The sequence below is a fragment of the Dreissena polymorpha genome, chromosome 7, assembly GCF_020536995.1.
Source record: "Dreissena polymorpha isolate Duluth1 chromosome 7, UMN_Dpol_1.0, whole genome shotgun sequence".
Classification (NCBI taxonomy): domain Eukaryota; kingdom Metazoa; phylum Mollusca; class Bivalvia; order Myida; family Dreissenidae; genus Dreissena; species Dreissena polymorpha.
In genome coordinates, this window is record NC_068361.1 from 14996257 (window position 1) to 15015588 (window position 19332).

Below are 19332 nucleotides of genomic sequence, written 5' to 3' on the forward strand. Positions count from 1 at the left end.
ATTTTATACCTTATATAAGCAATCTTCGTAGTTTCACAAAATTTAACGACAAAAACAGAACTCTCCAAATTATTCAATCGTTTCGCGTTGCTACGCTTTATAATTTTTAGGTTTTAAAATCGTCAAAAGATGCATATAATTGCTATATTAGAGCATGGTTAATGTTCAGTATTGCTGTTTCCTCACAAATATCATAACTAAAACGAAAACTTACGAATCTGAAACAACTTTTTTCAATTTTGTCAATTTACCAAAGCGTGAAAAGATCCCTTTAATTGGTAGTTTCCAGATAGGCGAGGCGTTCATATCAGAAAATATAGAGCTTAAATTATGCATCTATTATGATTATATCAAAGTAGTATTTCATGTTGTAACTGACTTCTGAAAATGTGAATTTATTCAGATTGGTAGCAACCGGGTCTGCTTCAAAATATGGCGCGCGGCTGTGTTTATACAAAGACAATCGTGAGGAATAATCATTAACCTAAATATTTAATACAATTGAAATATAACAATTATGACATTGAAACATGGCTTCCATTCTGTATTAATCAAATCTTTTCTCAGGATTAATTATTAATGAATTAGGCGACGACAGTCAAAGAAATATGCGAAGAAAAGATAGGTTATAGAAATGCATCGAAGCATCCTCATCCATCCCGCCCGTCAACGAGGTAAATTTAATTTACACTATCTCGATCTCGACGCGAAATTCGTCTCGGTTCAAACACTCAATAAATACGCACTTTATACAATGCACTAGCGTACACTTTCTATTTCAATACGTGGCTCTTACATGTCGGGTTGGGATAAATGATGTATAAACTAGTCACACGAGGGCGTTGTAATAACTACATGCACGTTTACTGTGTATACTTTAAATATTTCGCAGAATACAGTGGATTAGGAAATATCAACTTGCACCTTTATTACCGTACTGTTGGGTGACGCACAAAAAGGTAAGTTGATTTTTTTTATAACAACTTAATTAAACATATATATCTATATCTGACCAATTTATAATACACAGAGCTGTTAAGATGAGTTTAGTGTAGGTAAAAGCACAAGATTTAATAAAACTAGCCGTGTCTATGACAATATTATGTTGCATTATGTGTTATTTTAGTCTTCAAATCGAAAGTAGAACGAATAGCACACACGACGCAAGGAAAAATCAAAGCGTTGATATTTTAATAAAGTGTTGTTAATTTAACAAATGCGAAAACCAATGCAACATGACCGAAGACAGGTGATAAACAATTATAACAAACTGAGGACAACGTCATTACATATCAAACACAATTGAACTCAAAAATGCAATACAGCTTAAATATAATTAAGACACTACTAGTTTTTGTAAAAGTGACAAACAGAGCTTCAACATTGCAACTCACTGATCTAAACGTGTGTTATAGACTTGTTTGAGATACTATGTGTTTCACACTGTATGTTGTCGTGTAGTATTCATTCACAATTCAACATGTGTGGTCATTCATATGAAGGCTATTCGTTGCCAAAAATCCAGCCTTGTCAACATGACTATTTATACTAAGATCGCACTGAATATATTTGTTTAAATATGAAATGTTGCTTGATTATCTCATTTTACAAGTTCAATTTTCACTTTTTACTTTGAAGTTGATATCTTTCAAATTATTAAAATGCAATTCGCTTTTGTAACTTGCAAAACTAAATTCGCCACATGTGTCAAATGTACGTACACGGCACGCTTTACGCCGTACACCTTACAGTTGGTGAAATGAAATTGCATCAGCTATCACTCTCAGGTTGACAACTTCACACTTGACTTTTACAAACATACGCGATTAACATTTATACACTATTTTGCAACTTCCATACATGGCAATTTTTACGGAAAAAGCCGAGGATGTGGAGGAGGAGCCAACATTCATGACATGAAAGTAAGGAAGGTAACTAGGGTGTGTTTACTTTCGTTTTCGAATTTCTACTTCTGGGGACAATGCTTCCTCAGACAGAGTAGCATAATATAAGGGTGGTGTATTGTTATATGATTGGTTGCAATCATCGGGCGGGAGGTGCACATTCTTGCAGCCTATTTAGATTTCCTGTTGACCCCAGTGAAATAAAAACGTGGGCAAATAGATTCAGGTGAGCACTAAATTATTTATTTGATTTGTATCATGTTTATTTCGTCTGCACTGTCTATATATCGTAATAATATCGCGTTAATCGATGTAGATGTTGATATGCAAAACATACTTATTATAAGCACATATTTTCGAAGTCATGTTGAATTTGCAAGTTTTATAATCAAATGTTAACAGTAGCATCAACTATTTGAATTACAAAATTACCAAAAGCGTTTCTATACCGATTTCGGATACAACAACTTTCGGATGAATAGTATGGAGTCTTACATTTATTCTAATATTTAAAAGAGAACTCGTTTTGCTGATATTTATTTGTGTTGTCATAATGATAAAATGTATTAAATCTTGTAAATGATATATTAGACTAGTTTTCATAAGAAAGCTGTTTATGTTTTATTTTGTTTTACATTTAGACTTGAACTAGTATTGATATTTAAATGTAGTATGTAAACAACATCCGATATGCATACTTTTTAGTAAGGCGGTTTAATTCTAAAATTTAGATTTCAACATAGGTGTAAAAACAAAACCCACTATCAATAGCATTAAAACGAATGTGAAATTCTCTTAACAGTCATTGAGGCTTCTAAATCTTTCATAAACCATACATAAATTGTGGAACAGTTCATATACATAACATTTTAATAAAGCTCGAATGCGATCATAGGTAGGTGTTTACAGTCACTGGGATGTCCATCATCTGGGTCAAATTCATGATAATCGAGTGTCCTTAGGCATTAAAAAGTCTATTTGTTTCTCTTTATTTAGTTTTTAATTTTAGTAACTCTTTAGCCTAGATGTTCAGGGCAAGCGTCTACACGATATTTTTCAGGCGCGCAGACAGAAAGGTCAACAGCCATGACATAATTTGCAGCTGTCACTTTGTGATGGCCTTAAGGAGAATCGACCAACAAGTTTTTTGTACAGCAAAAATGTTTGTAGCTTCCCAGAAGTACCTACAAAACACAGGTAAATGAACAGATGAATACCGAGTACGTGGACAATTGAAATTCTCCTTTTTTGGTAGGATGGAATATGGGGGGGTTACACCATTTGAAATATAAATTATTCACAATTTATTCAATGTGATTGTCTAAAGGTGTTTCATTGAATTTACCCATATTCACATTTTATTTATAACATTATGATGCATTGTAGATGTCGATAGTACATAATAAAAGTTGACCCCAGTTTGTATGAATTTTGAAGGACAATATTCTCATTATATAGCTTGTTCCTCAATAAGTCAATACATTTTCTTCTTTCACAATCAGACGAAAAAGGCCTAAGCTAGATGATACCCAGATAGTTGATGTTCCTTATGATCAAGCCATTTCAACTGGAGCTGTCATGGATCACAGCTATCATCTAGTGCAGCCATATACTGATGATGTCCATGCGGAGAACCCAACAAATCATGCAATAGAAGGTAAAATTCTTAGTGTATTTGTATACTTTATTTAGATTTTTCTGTAGATTTACAAAATTGTGTCATTTTAATTGTTTACTTTTTATTTTTGATTTGACCAGGTCGTCATTTATAAACATTGAATTGATAAAAGTGTTATTAGAACTGATTTGTGTGAAAATTACTTGCCAAGCAAACTAAAGATGGTTGATAAACCATATTGATCTTTCACGTACATGTTGTGTCAAATGTGTTAAACTAGCTTCATTGATGTTTTTCCTTGATTACATAGCCCATCTCATCAACAACCACTACCATAGCAGACAACATACCTATGCTGATCATAATTCATTGGGACCCATTTAAAATAAATCTTTCTGCCTTTAATTAATAGACATGAAAATGGCAAAAAGTTTACCTTACCAATTAAACATGATTTGCCATAGCTGTACTTTGTATTTGCTATTTTTACAGAATCTAATACAATGTTCTTGATTTGTCTTTCAGTTCAATAATTGAAAAAGAACATTCATGAACTGGAAAACGAGCTCAGAGTGCTAAAAACGCGGAAAAGATGATTCTCCATAAAATATATTATTAATGAAACAGACAAGGTATGTGAACCAAAAAACAAATTAATGCTAGCTTCAAGCTTAAGGTGCCCTATCATAAATATTTATTTTAAAATCCGTTATTATATTCCCTATGCATATTTGATTAAAATCAAACAAAAAATATGATATGGTGGTTTTGCAAAAGTAAACGCTATACTTTGTCACATTAAAAAAAAATAAATTAGCAGTTAGAAAGGGAATACTATTTATAATGTAGTTGACAAATTAGTTTGTATCATCCCTCTGTAGAATGTTAACCCGCTTAAACATCTAATATAAATTGATGTTAATTATTGTAGATGCTGTTGTATACATCATTTTCACCAGATGTCTTTCAAGTATTGGTGAACATGGTCAACAGGGTGTCACCCTTCAATTACTAGTCTGGCTGGACAGTGTCATGTTTTACGGTTGAGGACCAACTCCTCATGACATTAATGAAGCTGCGGTTTAATTTTTAGGACTTGGATTTGGAAGTTCGGTTCAATACTAGCAGTGGTACTGTTTTAAATAGCATTAATACCTTCATATGTGTGTTGCGGTTACTTTTGTGGCACTAAATGCATCTTTAGTATATTGTTCAGATCTTTATCCTGGCTCTACATCAGATTCAGCTATTGTAGAACACTGTAAAGTTTTAGACCAGCTACAGCCAGGTGATTTGAGAGCGAGCCAATGAAGTAATAAATAACTATGATATGTTAAACCATATTCCGTCACAATATAGGCATTTGTCAAACAAAATAGTTCAACTATGTTGTTGTCTTGTGAACCTTCAAGCACCATTGCTGAAGGATATTGCTTATAAATATGACATAACATAGTTAGAATTTATAAAATTGTAAAACTGTATTCATATTCATTTGTTATTATTATGTCATACCATGTTATCTGTTAACATAGACATATGTATATCAATAAAAAGTCAATTATTCTTGCAACGTTTCAAAATGTAAATACGTAATATAACATTCGAGCATATCAAAGCACGACACAATTTGCATAATGATAGACACGCGTATAAATGAAACATAGGGAATAACACATTTACAATTGACAAACTGAAATAACACATGTGGGTACTAAATGTCACAATATCTCAATAGATATATCCACACTTTGTTAAATTTCATTAAACAGAAGGATTGTACTGCCTTTAATTAAGAGGGTAAGAATGTTTTGAACTAATCAAAGTCAATCATAATTGGAATGTTCATTGCCCAAGAATCATCTTTCACTATACGAATGATCTGCATGTCTTTTGGGGTCTTTACAATCATATCACAACAATATGTCCCTTTCAGGTAGAGTTGACCCTAAATTTGGTGCCAGTAGTCATGGGTCTCTTTTAACATCAACCCTTCGTGAGATGATTGCTCTGAAACAAAAAACATACATCATTGAATTGCTCTGTAAAATCAAATACCATAAGCACCATTGCACTGGGTGGAAGTGTTCAATTTGCAGATTCAATTTTAAATAAAACTGTTCTAGTTGTGGTATTCAATAAAGACATTAAATTTCTTTTAATGATTAGAAAAGAAATAAAATCAGTTATTTGTTTTTTAATTGATCAACCTCTTTTTTGGAACAAGAGCTGCCAGAAGACAGCGTGCTTGACTATTCGAATGCTTGGCAGTATAAGTAAATAATATCAACCTAAGCCATGATGGGAAAAGTGTACATATTCAATACAATCAAAGTAATATTGTCATATTCTAAGTGAAAGAGGACCATACTTGAAACATATTGATCGCTTATGTTTTAAAAAGATGTACTTTATAGACGATTTTGAGTTCAGGTATATTTTTTCACAATCTATTGAACATTTGTAAAGACATAAAATAAACTAATAAGATATTATTTCAAGTTTGTTAGCAATAGCTTGGTTGGGATGGTTGGACGGTCCTTAAAAATAAAATAAATATTTGTTGGGATTTTTACCATGTTCTTTCCTATGGGGGTGGAGAGGGGGTATATTGTGGGACGTGATCATTTATTGGATGATCTTTCAAAAATAAGAACAAAAAGAGAAAATAAAATATATTTGTTGTTTGTTGTTGTTTTTTTTTTTTTTGGGGGGGGGGGGGGGGGCGGGGATTCTGATTATGGGGTGGGGCGTGGGGGATGGTGTGGGTAGAGTCCCTTGTGGTATGTCAGGTAAGTGTTGTTTTGTCAAAGCATTTATCAAATGTAATCATAAATAAGAAGTTATGGTAATTTAAGCAAAATTTATTAACTATTTGACCTTGATAGTCAAGGTCATTTAAAGGTCAAGTCCAAATTCAACTTGCTAGATACAGTACCCTCATGATATTTAGAAGGTATTAGAAGTTTGAGAGCAATATTCTTGATACTTTATGAGTAAAGTGGATCTAAACACACAAATTAACAAAGTATTCAAAGTTACTAAGACAAAAAGGACCAAAATTCCGTTAAAATGCCAACCAGAGTTATGCATCTTGCCTTTACAGTCTCCGTACAAAAGTAAGCGAGTTTTCCAAGTCTGAAAGCAAAAGCTATGATACTTTAGGAGTAAAAAAGACCAAAACACAAAACTTAACCAAATATTCAATTATCTTAGTATAAAAGGGGCCATAATTCTGCCAAAATGCCAGTCAGAGTTACATTACTTTGCCTGCACAGTTCCCTTATGATAGTTAGTAAGTGTTGCAAGTATGAAAGCAATAGCTTTGATACTTTAGGAATAAAGTGAACCTAAACACAAAACTTAAACAAATTTTCAATTTTCTAAGTATATAAAAGGAGCATAGTTCTTACAAAATGATTAATACAGTTGTCTGCTCTTGTTTATAGATTGGGGTCATGTTGATAAACAGGTATGCAAAATATAAAAGCAATAGGACAGACAAGGTATATAGAAAATATTGAGGTGTTGCGCAGACTTTCACATAGATTTATCGATAATATGCATATTCTAAGTGGAAAAAATGCCATAATTCTTACAAAATGCTTGCTACAGTTGTCTGCTCGTGTTTATAGATTGGGGTCATGTTAGTAAAGAAGTATGCAAAATATGAAAGCAATATGTCAAGGGACATTGGGAATATTTGAGGTGGTACGCAAACTTTAACATAGATTTATCAATATAACGCATATTCTAAGTGAAAAAGGGCCATAATTCTTAAAATATGCTTGTTACAGTTGTCTGCTCTTGTTATAGATATTGACAAAATATGAAATCAATATGTTAAGGGACATTGAACATATATGAGGTAGTACGCAAACTTTAACATTCCAACGCTCACGGGAACGGGAACGCCGACGCCGGGGTGAGTAGGATAGCTCCACTATATATATTTCATATATAACAGTCGAACTAAAAATAAAAATAAAAAAGTTGTTATTATATCAAAGGCACTTAAATGAATTTATTTAAATGAAATCATTTACCTAAGAAGAAGTCGTTATTGGAACAGTATGCCTCTGCAACATTCATGTCCTTTGCCGAAAATGGGCATTTGATTTCTATGATGTCTGGTGACAATAGATGTTGTCCTTTTCGCTGCAAGTGAAAAGATCCACTGTACTCCCCCTGAACGAGTCCATCATGAGAGGCACCAATGATACCAGACTGGTGAAGCCAAATACCTGTGATATAAAAAATATGTACCCATACAAGTTACTTCACCTCGTATGCTGTATGACACTGTTTAACATTTTTATCAAATTTTGCCTTGAAATAATACCCATATGAACTGTGCTGGTGCAAACATACATATTCATCTGTTTACTATGTTCTACTCTACTACAGTCTCTACAGTACATTTTCTTGTATTATTTATTAAACTAATGGAAATAAGGCAATTTGTCATGCATCTTTATTTGAAATCTTGCATATGGCATTTCATTTTAAATGTTTAAAAGAATAAAATCGAGAATATGAGAATAAACTAAAATATATGTATACACATGCCTGTCGGTAATACAGTTGCACTTCCTGCTTTGCAGTAGTCGTCTATGGCATTTCTCTCGTGGGTAATGCCCCACTGGATAGGGGCCTGTTTTTCAAGTTTGTAAGCACTGAGAAGGCGTGTCTTCAGGTATAACGCCAACCTGTGGAACGTAAGCAAGCATTGAAGAAAATTACTGATTTTTGCACTTCATCTTAATAGAATTTTCAATGAAGAAAATTAAGTAAAACTTGAGGATTTATCTAGATCTAAACAAGAGATGCGTTTGTCAAATACACAATGCCCCCTATTGCGCCGCTTTAAAATAAAGTTTCAATATTTCATTTGGCAGGTTTACAAAATATCTCCTTTTTAAAGCTTATTACTTCCCTTGGATTGTATTTTTTATTTTTGACCTTGAAGGATTAGCTTGACCTTGACCTTTCACCACTCAAAATGTGCAGCTTTATGAGATACACATGCATGCAAAATATCAAGTTGCTATCTTCAATATTGCAAAAGTTAAGGCCAATGTTTTCTGACGGAAACACAGGCAGACAGAAAAATGGACTGACAGCTCAACTGCTATATGACACCCTACCGGGGGCATAAAAACTAATATGTTCTTCATTTAATAAACACTTCATGATTCACCTGTTTGCGTTTTGCAGCCGGTATGATCTGTCAAAGGTTGGAGGCAGTACATCTGAGCTTTCTGACTGCAGCCGTCAATGCATTTTCCCTTTGGCCACTAGTCACAGATGCAGTCGATTTTTATTTCTTCTGTACTCAACACTTGTTTACCCAATAACCATTTATGTGGCTGTGAGGCTGACAGGTATTCAGGGCTCTGCAACATGTCTTCAACCAATGGCACTGGCGCTGCCTGAGATGCTTGCTCCTCCAACAGTATCCAATGTAAAGCCAGAATAGAATACAATAAAACTCACTATTATGAATTTACAACATTTGTCCCAATTGTCAGTAATCCTTGGTTCACCAGCGCAACCCCTTTTCCCACTTTCCATTTATCCGATATTTATACTAAACTCATTGCATTGAAAAAAAAAGTCACACAGACTCAAGTGTAAATGTCAACTCAGAGAGCAGACAATGAAAGATTTACAATAACTATTGCTTATATACATATATAATATATAATAATAATTACAACACACACATAATTTATTATTTGTTGAATACATGAAGGGAATTATTGTTTTGAACAGAGCCTAAAATAATCAAATATTGTATATGTATACACATGCCATTATTATAAACCATTGCCTGTCTCACATATTAACCATTTTACATATTAAAATATATAAAATCAGAGTTACAATGATTTGCAACAGAGATTTGCACAACAAATGTAATATCAATGCTAAAATTCTATCAACTGATAGCATACATGAGATTTCATCATCTTGGTACAAAAATAACTAAGTAAAAATAGGAGGTCTTGCATAAAAAATAAACATAGAAAGAATCTAAATAAAACACTTCAACAAAAAATCTCAAAAGTATGGGATCATAGATTCATACCAAATAATGGTAGCATAGAGTTTTAACCAACACTGTGCGAAAAGGAATCACAACATTATTTTAATGTTAAGAAACAATTTTAAGGCAATGACATGCTTTTGTATCAAGGAACATGACATCGAAAACGTTTGTAAAGTTTCTTTAACTTTTAAACTTTCGAAGTACTTTTGTTACATGCATGTATGACTGAATTATCCCATACAAAATAATAAACTTGCTAGAATAATGTAATTCATGAACAATGAACTGGAACAGTTTGGCAACCTGTAAATCGCCCTAGCTTTCCAAGTTCATTATATAAAAAGGACCTGTTCTCAGCAGTAACACTCCCCTTAAGTGCTCTAAATGAAAATGGATTAAATGTTTTTTAATATTTTCTTCATTTCAAAAAGGGGGTACCGGTAATGCAGATAATGTCATAATAATATGTAATTGTTAAATCATAACACTTCATATTATGAAAAGATATTCTGTCATAGGGTCTCAAAAGGGTTTACAAATAAAAATTCAGTATGGTCAATGACTCGTCGGTATTTTAGTATAGTATTAGTACTTTACTGTGCAATTTTGTCACTAAACAATTCAATTCAATGAAGTGAGTCAATTAATATAACATTCACTGCAATATCAACATACCTGTATCCAGTTTGCTTTTCAGGACAAAGTTCACTCATGGTCACTGTAGCCTTTGGTGGCGCAGACTTGGGACGTTTCATCCAACTACACTTGACATCAGTTTTGCTAGCTCTCTTTTACCTGAAAAAGTATACAAACATAACTGATCTAATAAATAGAACTATATCTATAGGATTAAGATGTCCAGGTTAAAGAATACTATTAGCTGATTGTAGTATAATTGTAGCCAGTAATGGCAATGAGAGAACTAACGCAGTAATCATTTTAATCGCTAGCCTCAGTACCCATCCTAGTGACATGCAATTATTGTTAGTCAAATGAATAAATTTTAATAGACAGGCTAGATAACATTTTCATCTGATTTTATTAAAGCATGCTTTAGGCTTTTTAAATGTGATAAAGTGAAGACTGATAAAACACCTGCTTGCTTGAACAATTCAAGAGCATTATTGATTTTTTAATTGTAATAATTTTGAAATGAAAGTGGAATAAAACCTTATTCATAAAGGCATGTTATGCTGGAAACAGGTATGAGATATTGTGCATTGTTAGGAAATGTTGTCAAATCATACTTGTTAAAACATACAGAAACTCAAAAGAGTTCATTATTTCATATACAATTTTAAATGAAATATATGTCACACAAAGGCATCAATTAGAAAAGTAACAAAGAAAAAAGATAGAATGTTGGCTTAAGCGTACCATTTATACCAAAGCGTACCAGGCTTAAGCGTACCTCTACGCAGACTGAAGCATACCACCCTATAGTGTTATTATTATAATAATAGTTAATGAATGTAATAATAATTTGTTAGTATCTCAATCTGTGGTACATTTTGTTTATTATGTGTTGTTGATTTTAAATAAATGTGTTATTGATGTCTCTTTTACTTAATATATTCTAATTATATACAATTATAATTAAGAACAAAAAACTCAGTATTAATATAAAAAACAATGATTTATATTCTGTTTAAATCGAATAATGTATCAAATATGGACTGTATGTATCCCACATAAACATCTATAAATTCACACATGTTCAATGATGTTAAGAAGTTTACAACACCATTTCAAGAATTAAAGTGTGAGCCTTACTGTATAAACACATCCATTTAATTCGATGGTACACTTAAGCCTAAACTGGTTCGCTACAGTAATGCACTGGTACGCTTTGATAATGGTGCGCTAAAGCCTGCACCCCAAAAGATGAATTAAAACATATTTTTGAAATTAACCCAAACAATAGTGCTGCTGCTACATGATGGCATTTGTATTGTCCCATGGGACACTGGCAGGAGGTCGACTGTACAAGGCCATTATTTTCCTGATCAAGGCAAATCTGCAGAAAACACAAAATTCAAAATGACACTAAATCCTTGTACATTAAAATATATATCCGATTATGTTGGCATCCGAAAGCATGTGCATTATAAATAATAATCATCTTAAGATAAGATAACGGTTCATTTTGCTGCAAGGCAATGAAAAACGGGCTGTAAAACAATGCCTTAAATCGTTATCCGATATATTTCAACTTTTAAACTTCAATGATGAAAGAAAATTTACCTATTCTTGAATTTTTGCTAAGTATCACTTTTTATTTTCACATTATCTTCAATTAAATTAAATTTAATATAAATTGTTTTTTTGCAGATTTTGATATAAGAATGTGTGTTTTTAATTTTTATGTACTGATTTATCATTGATGCGTGACGCTGGCTGAATCTAGCTAGGATTGAACTTCAAATTACACATACTATAAAAAGTGATCCTTAGCAAATTGTGAGTAGTATATTATCGTTACTAAACTAGAACGGCGCTTTTAATAATTTATTGGGCTAAATATGTTGACGGCAATAGTAAATTAAGTAAAAAAAGCGAAGCTTCCGTCGAAAGTGGACGCGTTATACGGTTCGTTATCGATGAACTTAGGGTTGTAACAGCTAGTGTACAGGCATCAATGAATAACACTCCGTTATATATATATATATATATATATATATATATATATATATATATATATATATATATATATATATATATATATATATATATATATGTGTGTGTGTGTGTGTGTGTGTGTGTGTGTTTATCTCGGAAAAAAGATATATTACATAATGTGTTTTAGTTTTAGTATAATACATCAAATGTAAAATCAGTTAACTGGATGATAGATAGCTAGCGTGCATACGACAGTGGTCTTTTAAATTATATTTAATTTAGTCCTCATATCGCAATTAATAAATATTTCAAATAAAGCATCGGAAATCAAAGCGTTACACGCATATATATATTTATGTAATGTAAATAACTTAAATCATCGCCAGTTTTTGTATTAAACATTATACTACATGTACTAAATATTAAACAAAAGCAGAGTAGCACATTTGAAGCTTATTATCCCCCGACCATAGGCGGAGGGATATTGTTTTGGCGTTGTCCGTCCGTCCGTCCATCTTTCCGTCCTTCCGTCCGTCCGTCCTTCCGTCCGTCCGGCACTTTTGTGTCCGGAGCTATATCTTGGAAGTGCTTTGGCGGATTTCATTGAAACTTGGTATGAGAATATATATATCTATATATATATATATATATATATATATATATATATATATATATATATATATATAGATAAGAGGATGATGAACGCCAAATGGCAGTGTACACCATCTGTTAATAACGGAGTTATCGCCCTTTGTATCTTGAAAAAAAAAGCTTTTTTGTGTCCGGAGCCATTTATTGGAAGTGCTTTGGGGGATATCATTGAAACTTGGTATGAGTAGATATATGGGTAAGAGGATGATGAACGCCAAATGGCATTGTACACCATTTGATAATAACGGAGTTATGACCCTTTGTATCTTAAAAAAATGTTTTTTGTGTGTGTCCGGAGCCATATCTTGGATTTCATTTAAACTTGGTATGAGTATATAAATGGATAAGAGGATGATGTTGGCGTTGTCCATCCGTCCAGAAATATTTGTGTCCAGAAGTATTTGGCTGGGGATTTCAATTCAACGAATTTGCTTGTTTATATAGACTTGTGGTAAAACACATTCTGTGATACTGTAAGTTCCAAATTAAATTATATATAATTGTGTGTTGTCTTAAAGTAGTTTTGGTTGATGTATGTTGTTAAATTTCGTGTTAATATTTGTCAAAGATTTTGATTTACAAATGATTTGTTAACTCCGTACATTTTTCACTCTAGTTATGTGACCAATGCGCTTTTACAATAGAAAATCGTTTACAGGTGTTTTAACTTGTTCTGAATAACATAACTGGTACTGGTATTTCGATCAAAACGTTTTACCCGCCTAGAGTTCCAAACAATAGGGTAGATAGGACGGTCAGATTTGCATGTTCGATTACTGTATACTATACACACATTTTGCCACTTCATTAAGGGTTTTCGCGGACAGATATATTCTTAATCGCTTTAAAACCATTTATTTGTATATGTACACGTTCATTATGCGAATGTTATCAAATGAAGCAATACTGGTCGAAAATTAAACACAAAAAGCGTCTGCAACAACATTTATTGTCGGTCGGGTTATTGGGAGCAAATTTCTGTAGATGTCAGTATGTTACTTCTATGCGTAATATAACCATTCGTGTACGGATCAATACACAACATTATTGATTGCATACACGAAATTCAAAAGTACTGGCGTACTCTTCAAACTATTTATGGTCATTATGCAATTCTCATCTGCAATACACGAGATGAGTTTATTATTACATTTTGACAGGAAATGACGACCGTCTGGCAGCATTTGGAATCCTTCGCCGACACGAACCTTAAGATGCTTGATGATGGGTATTTGTGTGACATCATATTAGCTGCCGGCAACGACCTCAAACGTCTAAAATGTCACAAATTCATTCTTGCCAGCCGCAGTCCGGTGTTCCATGCCATGTTTTGCGGCACTCTCGCTGAATCAAGTGACGTTATAAACATACCGGATATCGAAGAGCCTATACTGCGGATTCTAGTAAGGTAATCGATTTTTATTGACAATATGACAATGTAGTTGTTAACCATGCTATATGGAAAATAAGACTTATTTTCATCTATTTGATGAATATTTGAATGCTACATATACTCATAATTAAAAAATACAAAATAAATAATTTCTGAGGAACAACCGTGTTATGTGTTCACACTTGCTTAACTGTTTAAAAAATAAACATATATATTCCTTACCTGGTTTAGACACTTTTAACTAAAACAGATGTTTTTTAAATCATTGGACACTTTGCATTATAACTTAACACGTCTGTAACGCACATATACTGTTAATTTCGATTTCTCAGAATTTTAAAGATGTATAGAAAAACGATTATTGCACACTATACGATAATTTGACTTGGTGGGTAATCAATTATTTTAACCCGTTCAAGGTTAATGGATACCTATATCATTAAAAAAAAAAATTTGAACCCAAACACTGCTTGCTTCATCGTTACAAATGACATAACATGTAACCACACAACTTCACTATTCATTGCTGAACATAATGTAAATGCAAACATCTACATATATGTTGTGTTTAGGCCAATTGTATTGGCTTTTCTAGCGCTATATTTCCCTAACGGTAACGATATCATGCAGCAGGATAATGCTTGTCCTAATACAGCCATTGTTACAAGAACTTTCCTTGTCAGCAGTCGTGTTAATCTGCTTAAATGGCCAGCGCTCTCTCCCGACATGTCACTGTTGTTGGACACGTTAAAGACATGCATTGTTTAACGATTTAACCCCGCCCCACCCCGTAAACATGGTAGGAACTTTGTGTAGCTGCCATAGACACACGTGTTCCTGCAACAGACAAAATACACAGCAAGACATCGCCAGAAAAAGTCAATTGGTGCGTAGCAGATGTGTGGCATTCGAAAATGCAAATGGTGGGCAGACACGATATTGTCCTCTGTAAAATCGATCATAGTAGTGTGTGTGTGTGCGCGTGTGTTGTATGCGGGTGTGTGTGCGTGTGTGTGTGTGTATGTGTGTGCTTGCGTTCGTGCGTGCGTTCCTGCGTGCGTACGTGCGTGCGTGTATGCGTTTATGAACGATTTGCATTTGATTGGCTTTTTTTTAAAATAAAAATACAATGTTCTAAGAAGTCGAAATAAAACACCCATGTGTTTTAAATGTGTTAAGTCATGTTGTTAATCTATAATGTGACTACTTGATACGCGCTTTTAAATAAACATTGTTTTGTGACATTGAACATAATTTGTTTTCTTTAGATATTTATATAGCGGAAAAGTAGACCTTACCGCGGACAACGTCATGCCTTTGATATACGCTGCGAAGAAATACGATGCTTCTGGTTTGGAAACCATGTGTGAGTTATTCTTGAAAGAAATTGTAGAAACACGTAATGTTTGTACAATCCTTGATCAGGCCATACGTTTTGACTGCCAAAATCTAAAACATCATTGCTTAGACTTAATACAATATAACTCGAAAGGCGTTTTTGAATCTGACGCCTTTGTTGAAATGTCAATGAAAGGACTTAAAAAAGTTTTAGAAATGAACAAAATGTTGTCAAGTGAATGTGAAGTGTACTTGGCCTGCAAGCGATGGGCCTCAAAGAGGATTGAATCCACTGGACAACAGGCAACAGGAGAACACATTCGGAATGAATTGGGAGACGAGATTATCAACCTTATAAGATTCCCTAGCATGACTTCAGAAGAGTTCACGGATGTTGTGTCTAATGATGATGTTCTCACTAAAGAAGAATTAGTCTCCGTTTATCAAACAATATCAAAAAAGACAAATGGCTCGAAGTTTAAGAAGGATCCTAGAGGAATGACATGTGAAAAATACCTGTTTGTCAGAACGGTTGAGGTTGGTGCAAGTAATAAACCATGGAAATATAATGGCAAGCAAGATGGTCTCACTTTCACAGTTTTAAATGAATGTAAAATGACAGCTATTGATATGTTTCTTCCCCTATCAGAAGGTTCTGTTGATGGCATATTGGAGATTTTGGAAGGTACTAAAATTATACATTCACAAAATGTTAAGTTGTGTTACACTCCTGGACTGCAGCACAAACTCATAAGTCTTGACAAACCAATTCATCTTATTGGTCAGCAGGAATATTCGATCAGACAGAGAATGAATGGAGCAAGTGTGTATAGATGCACTTCTGGTGTAGCGCAAATTAGCGTTCAAAATGTCACTTTGAGGTTGGTCAACTTGACGGTCGGAACAAGTGATAATGGAACGACCGTTGACATCGGCCAATTTTACGGATTTGAGCTTTTAATAATAACATTCGACTGACAAGTAAGGCCTTTTTAATGAAAAATAATCTTGACAGTTTCATGGGTTTGCACTTTTAATCAATACATTTGACTTGCATGTAAAGCATGTAATGTGAAGCATGCTTTCATAAAATACATATCTGACTATCGTCCTTTATTTGTGTATTTGGCATACTTTTAATTTGCAGGTTAGGCTGGATATGTTTGTAATAATGTTTCTTGCAATATGCAACTAAACGAAATATGTGAATTTATATATGAAAGAGCCCTCTAAACATTTGACCAACTAAACGAAATATGTGAATGTATATATGAAAGAGCCCTCTAAACATTTGACCATGCACGTGGATGAAGAGTGGCTTCCTGATTAAACACATACTAAAAGCAGCCAAGAAGCCCATTGTATTTAAACATTGTGTTGTGCTACTGCAATCTAAAATTTAGTCGGCCTGTAAGCTAATACATGTCTGTCAAAATATGTTTAAATATGTATGAATTTAAACAGAAACGATTTTTTACAAAGTGTTTAACACCACATGAATGACAAATGTTTTGCTGAGAGACTGATGAGGCGTGTTTCGGAATCTCAACAATAGGACACCGCTACCGGACATGATGATTTTGATATTGTGTTCATGGCTTAGATGTGTGCTCTCTTTAAGAGGAAAAATTATCTGTGTGACAACCAAGAATTTAAGCCATCAAACAGAGACCATGTTTAGTAATAAGGCATCTGGGAGCTAAACGCTGCAAATATATATATTAGAAGTGTTTAATTGCCTAGATACGCATAGTACTGTTGCCTTTTCATCTTACATATAAGGCTTCATGTAATACGTGAAAATAGATCACAAATAATAGCAATATTTAAATGAATGCGCTTGACGGTCGGACAAATGGTACATTGTCCAGAGCACAAACATGCCTCAGCTTTATTTGGATCAATTATTCTGATCAAAGCATCATAGAATCCATGGTGAAACTTTTTTTCCAATAAAGTCATTTTGAAACTACATTACAACCGATTATACGTGTGCGTTTATTGTTCCTTTATTAAGTTAAAAATACTCAACATTAAAAGCCACTTGTTATACATTTACAATATATAATTGGATTCGCGCGCATGCTTGCTCAACATTGTCAATTGCACTAGATACACACGATCATTTCAATGTCACGGTAATACGTGTGTCGTAAAAACTAAATAAGCTAACATAAAGAGATGAAGTTGTTTTTGTTTTTCTTATTATACATGTTCATTGTTGATACAATTATTTCATTGCTCCAAATATGAACTCAAATATTCATTGAACGTAGGAAAAGGTTTACATATACAAATACAAAATACACGTCTGGTTAACAAGTGGGTGGGAGTAATAAGTTATTATAATTTAAAACCGAAAATTACATTTGCCTTCGGAATCCTCATATAATTGATAGAAATACGACGTTTATTATCTCTCGGTTTTAAATAGGGATGGCAACGAATACCGATATTGGTATTCGGATATTCGGTCATCCTTCCGAACGAATATTCGGATATTCGGTCAACATCTGTTAGAAAAAAATCAACTATGTTTACCGTAACATTACTCCATGAATTCTACTTTCGTTTTTACCGGAAGTTCCCCGGAAGTGACTAAATATTGACACAGCATTGCCGTCGCTAATTGTTAAAATTGAATGACGAAAACTGTTTTTAAACTTTTAATATTGTAAATCAACAATAGAACGAGAAACATAATATTTACATGACGACAAAACAATAACATAACAAAACAGTTAGATCACCGTTGCCACATTTAAAAGTCACTCGGATCGGCGTCACTGGGCACATGAACATTGTTCTTATTTAAAAACACGATTGCGTCGACCAGATCACTGGCGAGTCTATTTCTTAGTTTATTGATGAGCAATCCAGTGGTTGAGAATATGCGCTCAGATGGCATAGAAGTTGCAGGTACATATAGAACACTCCTAGCAACATACGCGACTTTCGAAAATTCGCTCTCGTGACGTTTCCACCAGTCAAGAGGTTTAGCGTTTGGCTCCATTTTCACAAGCAAATATCTCTAAAGTTCGTCAGAATTCTCTTGCTCGGTTAGAGGTTGAGTAAATTATTTTCTAAAAGCTTTTTTGATTGGACAACGTGATTATAACCATACGATCTTTTTTGTTTTTCACACCAAGTCGGCACTTCCTTTACTTATTTAATCTTTTATCATGTTAAATGTAATTCGAGTTATTAGATCAAGACGGGTCTGTGTTTTAATTGCCATACGGTCTTATTTGTTTTTTTACACCAAGTCGGCTTTTCCTTTACTCATTTAATCTTTGATAATTTTAAATGTAATTCGAGTCATTGGATCAAGTGCAGGTCGGTGTTTTGATTGCCGATGCGATTAGAACCTTTCATAATTTTGACACAAAGTGACTGTCTTTGTTAGGCAATTAGCGGGATTTATGACCGGTATACTGTCATCACCATAGCGACGAATTATCCGGACTAAACATTATGACACGAGGAACGACTTTTTGTACAATGTTTGAAGCAAATTTCACGAATACAAAGTCTTTGAAATTACTCGATTTTTTTGATTTTTTTCTTCCGAATATTCGATTCGAAAAATAGTATCCGAATATTCGGTTCGGGACCGAATATTCGGATATTCGGATATTCGTTGACATCCCTAGTTTTTAATGAAGCATTACAATTTATTTGGTATAATTTGATCGTTTTTTTTACATATAATGTACATTGACACTTTTGTTTTCATCATTTTCTGATAATAAAGCTT

At 33.5% G+C, this 19332-nt stretch overlaps 1 protein-coding gene and 2 pseudogenes across 1 annotated transcript; 2 read left to right on the forward strand and 1 right to left on the reverse strand.

Annotated features, from left to right (window-relative positions):
• Positions 1 to 750: 750 nt before the first annotated feature.
• On the forward strand, positions 751 to 17509 carry LOC127838805 (BTB/POZ domain-containing protein 6-A-like). The gene is made up of 3 exons (XM_052366800.1): positions 751 to 959; positions 14005 to 14252; positions 15506 to 17509. The coding sequence occupies exons 2-3, from the start codon at positions 14008 to 14010 to the stop codon at positions 16551 to 16553; spliced, it is 1293 nt and encodes a 430-aa protein (XP_052222760.1). The 5' UTR covers positions 751 to 959; positions 14005 to 14007; the 3' UTR covers positions 16554 to 17509.
• On the forward strand, positions 2649 to 4875 carry LOC127839478 (uncharacterized; annotated as a pseudogene).
• Positions 5471 to 10329, reverse strand: LOC127839479 (uncharacterized; annotated as a pseudogene).
• Positions 17510 to 19332: the final 1823 nt, after the last annotated feature.